Raw genomic sequence first — 2,354 nt, 5'->3', positions numbered from 1 at the left:
TGTGGAGATGAAAAGTTGGACATGCACTTGGCTGATTTTAGACACCTCTTCCTGTCTTAAAAATAAACTGGATGGAGGGGCAATAATGAATTCAGAACTCAGATCTTAACACCTACTCAATGATGAACAATTTCTTGTGATTCTACTAGTTTTCAGAGGTTTATCTTGACACTATCTCCTCCTCTCTTGGATTGTCTCCAAATTATGAATCTTCCATGGAGCGAGGCAATGAGACCCTGGTGAGGGAGTTCATCTTCCTGGGCTTCTCTTCTCTGGCCGGGCTGCAGCAACTGCTCTTCATAGCCTTCCTGCCCCTCTACCTGTTCACTCTGGGCACCAATGCCATCACCATTGCCACCATCGTGCTGGACAGAGCCCTTCACACCCCCATGTACTTCTTCCTTGCTGTCCTCTCCTGCTCTGAGACCTGCTACACCTTCGTTATTGTACCCAAGATGCTGGTGGACCTGCTGGCCCAGAAGAAGACCATCTCCTTCCTGGGCTGTGCCATCCAGATGCTCACCTTCCTCTTCCTTGGCTGCTCTCACTCCTTCCTGCTGGCAGCCATGGGTTATGACCGCTACGTGGCCATCTGTAACCCTCTGCGCTACACGGAGCTCATGGGACATCGGGTGTGTGTGGGACTAGTGGCTGCTGCCTGTGCGTGTGGCTTTACTATTGCACAGATTATCACCTCCATGGTATTTCACCTGCCTTTCCACTCTTCCAATCAGCTCCATCACTTCTTCTGTGACATCTCCCCTGTCCTCAAAGTGGCATCTCACCATACCCACTTGAGTCAGATTGTCATCGTCATGCTCTGTGCATTGGTCCTCATTGTCCCCCTGTTACTGATTTTGGTATCCTATATTCACATCATTTCTGCCATAGTCCAGTTCCCTTCCACATTAGGCAGGTACAAAGCTTTCTCCACCTGTGCATCCCACCTCATTGTTGTCACCATCCATTATGGTTGTGCCTCCTTCATCTACTTAAGGCTCAAGTCCACCTCCTCCTCAAGCCAAGATGCTCTCATATCTGTCTCCTACACCATCCTCACTCCACTGTTCAACCCGCTGATTTACAGCCTCAGAAATAAAGAATTCAGGTCAGCGCTTCGTAGAGCTGTGGGAAGAACCATTTCCCTGCCACAACGTTAATCAATATCCTGCTCTTTCCAAACAGTAAAGTGCAAGGTGTACAGGGAAAAATTCCCAGAGCAGAAGTGATCAAGCAAGAGAGCAGAGTTTTCAAGAACAGAGATCATTTCCTTCATTTCCATATATAAAATTCAGAAAAACACATCTTGCTGTAATCACATCCGTTATTGCTCATTGAGGTTTTTTCAGTTGAGGGAAAAATAATTGATGGCTATTACAGGAAAGCTTGTATGTGTTCAGAATTCTAGGCTCTGGCAAATACTATTATTCAGTCTCAGTCAGATGGGAATCCAACCCTGAAAAATACTTCACGGCCCTGACTCTCTGTTTCAGGGACCCAGGAAGCTCCTGTCTCCATATTTCTCCCTTTGAGGATGTTTCCTGAGTTTCAGTCTTTCAATACAGGCAGACCACAATGCTTACATGACATAACATTTTTAAATGGGTGTGACGATGTTTGGTGCTTAAGATATATCGAAGTAAAGTTCAAGCAAGAAAATTATACAAGAAGTTACCCATTTATGTGTTTCTAATGTATTATGGGAGCAGACTTTTTTTCCAATTTTCTATGCACTGACATAAATCTAAATTTAGCTAGCATCCCTTGAGGATACTCAAAGAAGCATGGGTTAAAGAGAACTCCTAAAATCTCACAGCATGGCCAAGAAAGGCAGGCTAAGCTTAACCCTTTTCATTAACTATTCAGCAAATAGAAATCCCTGTGTAAAGAGCAAACAGTTTCTGTTCTCCATGAGCTCCAGAGTCTCATGTGCATTTGAGACCCGAGTTTCTGTTAGCCATTTTCATTTTCTTTCCTTCCTGCAGGAGTGAGAACAAACAGGGCATCCGCTCTGTGCAGAGAGCTGCCTCCTGGCTGTATGCTCCCCTCAAGATCCACTGGTCAATAAAGGTCTTCTGACTGAATCATTTTGTTTCCACATCTCTCCCTTTTCTTCCACTAGATGCTCATCAATGACATGTCCTTGCCAAGGCTTGAAGCAAGAGGAGGGGATGGGATGTCTCATTCATAGCCCCTGCTTGTTGTGGGATGCTGAGCTTGTCTGCAAGGCTGTAAGTCAACCGCCATCTCTTTGAAGCTTGAGACTTGCTGAGAGAGGGGCCCGAAGAGCAGAGACTAAAGCAAAATTAATTTCTTTGGTCATCAAGTTCTCCCTTCCTTGGGCCTGTTGCTCA

The 2,354-nt window shown here is 45.5% G+C and overlaps 1 protein-coding gene across 1 annotated transcript; it reads left to right on the top strand.

Moving 5' to 3' along the window:
* The first annotated feature begins 215 nt into the window (after positions 1-215).
* On the top strand, positions 216-1,160 carry OR10K2 (olfactory receptor family 10 subfamily K member 2). The gene has a single exon (XM_028091014.1). The coding sequence runs from the start codon at positions 216-218 to the stop codon at positions 1,158-1,160; it is 945 nt and encodes a 314-aa protein (XP_027946815.1).
* Positions 1,161-2,354: the final 1,194 nt, after the last annotated feature.

Source organism: Eumetopias jubatus, unplaced genomic scaffold, assembly GCF_037043125.1.
Source record: "Eumetopias jubatus isolate StellerSeaLion01/CBP00866 unplaced genomic scaffold, mEumJub1_p1.0 scaffold_12, whole genome shotgun sequence".
Taxonomy (NCBI): domain Eukaryota; kingdom Metazoa; phylum Chordata; class Mammalia; order Carnivora; family Otariidae; genus Eumetopias; species Eumetopias jubatus.
The sequence above is the reverse complement of the archived record's forward strand: the minus strand, read 5'-3'. Positions and strand labels throughout refer to the sequence as shown.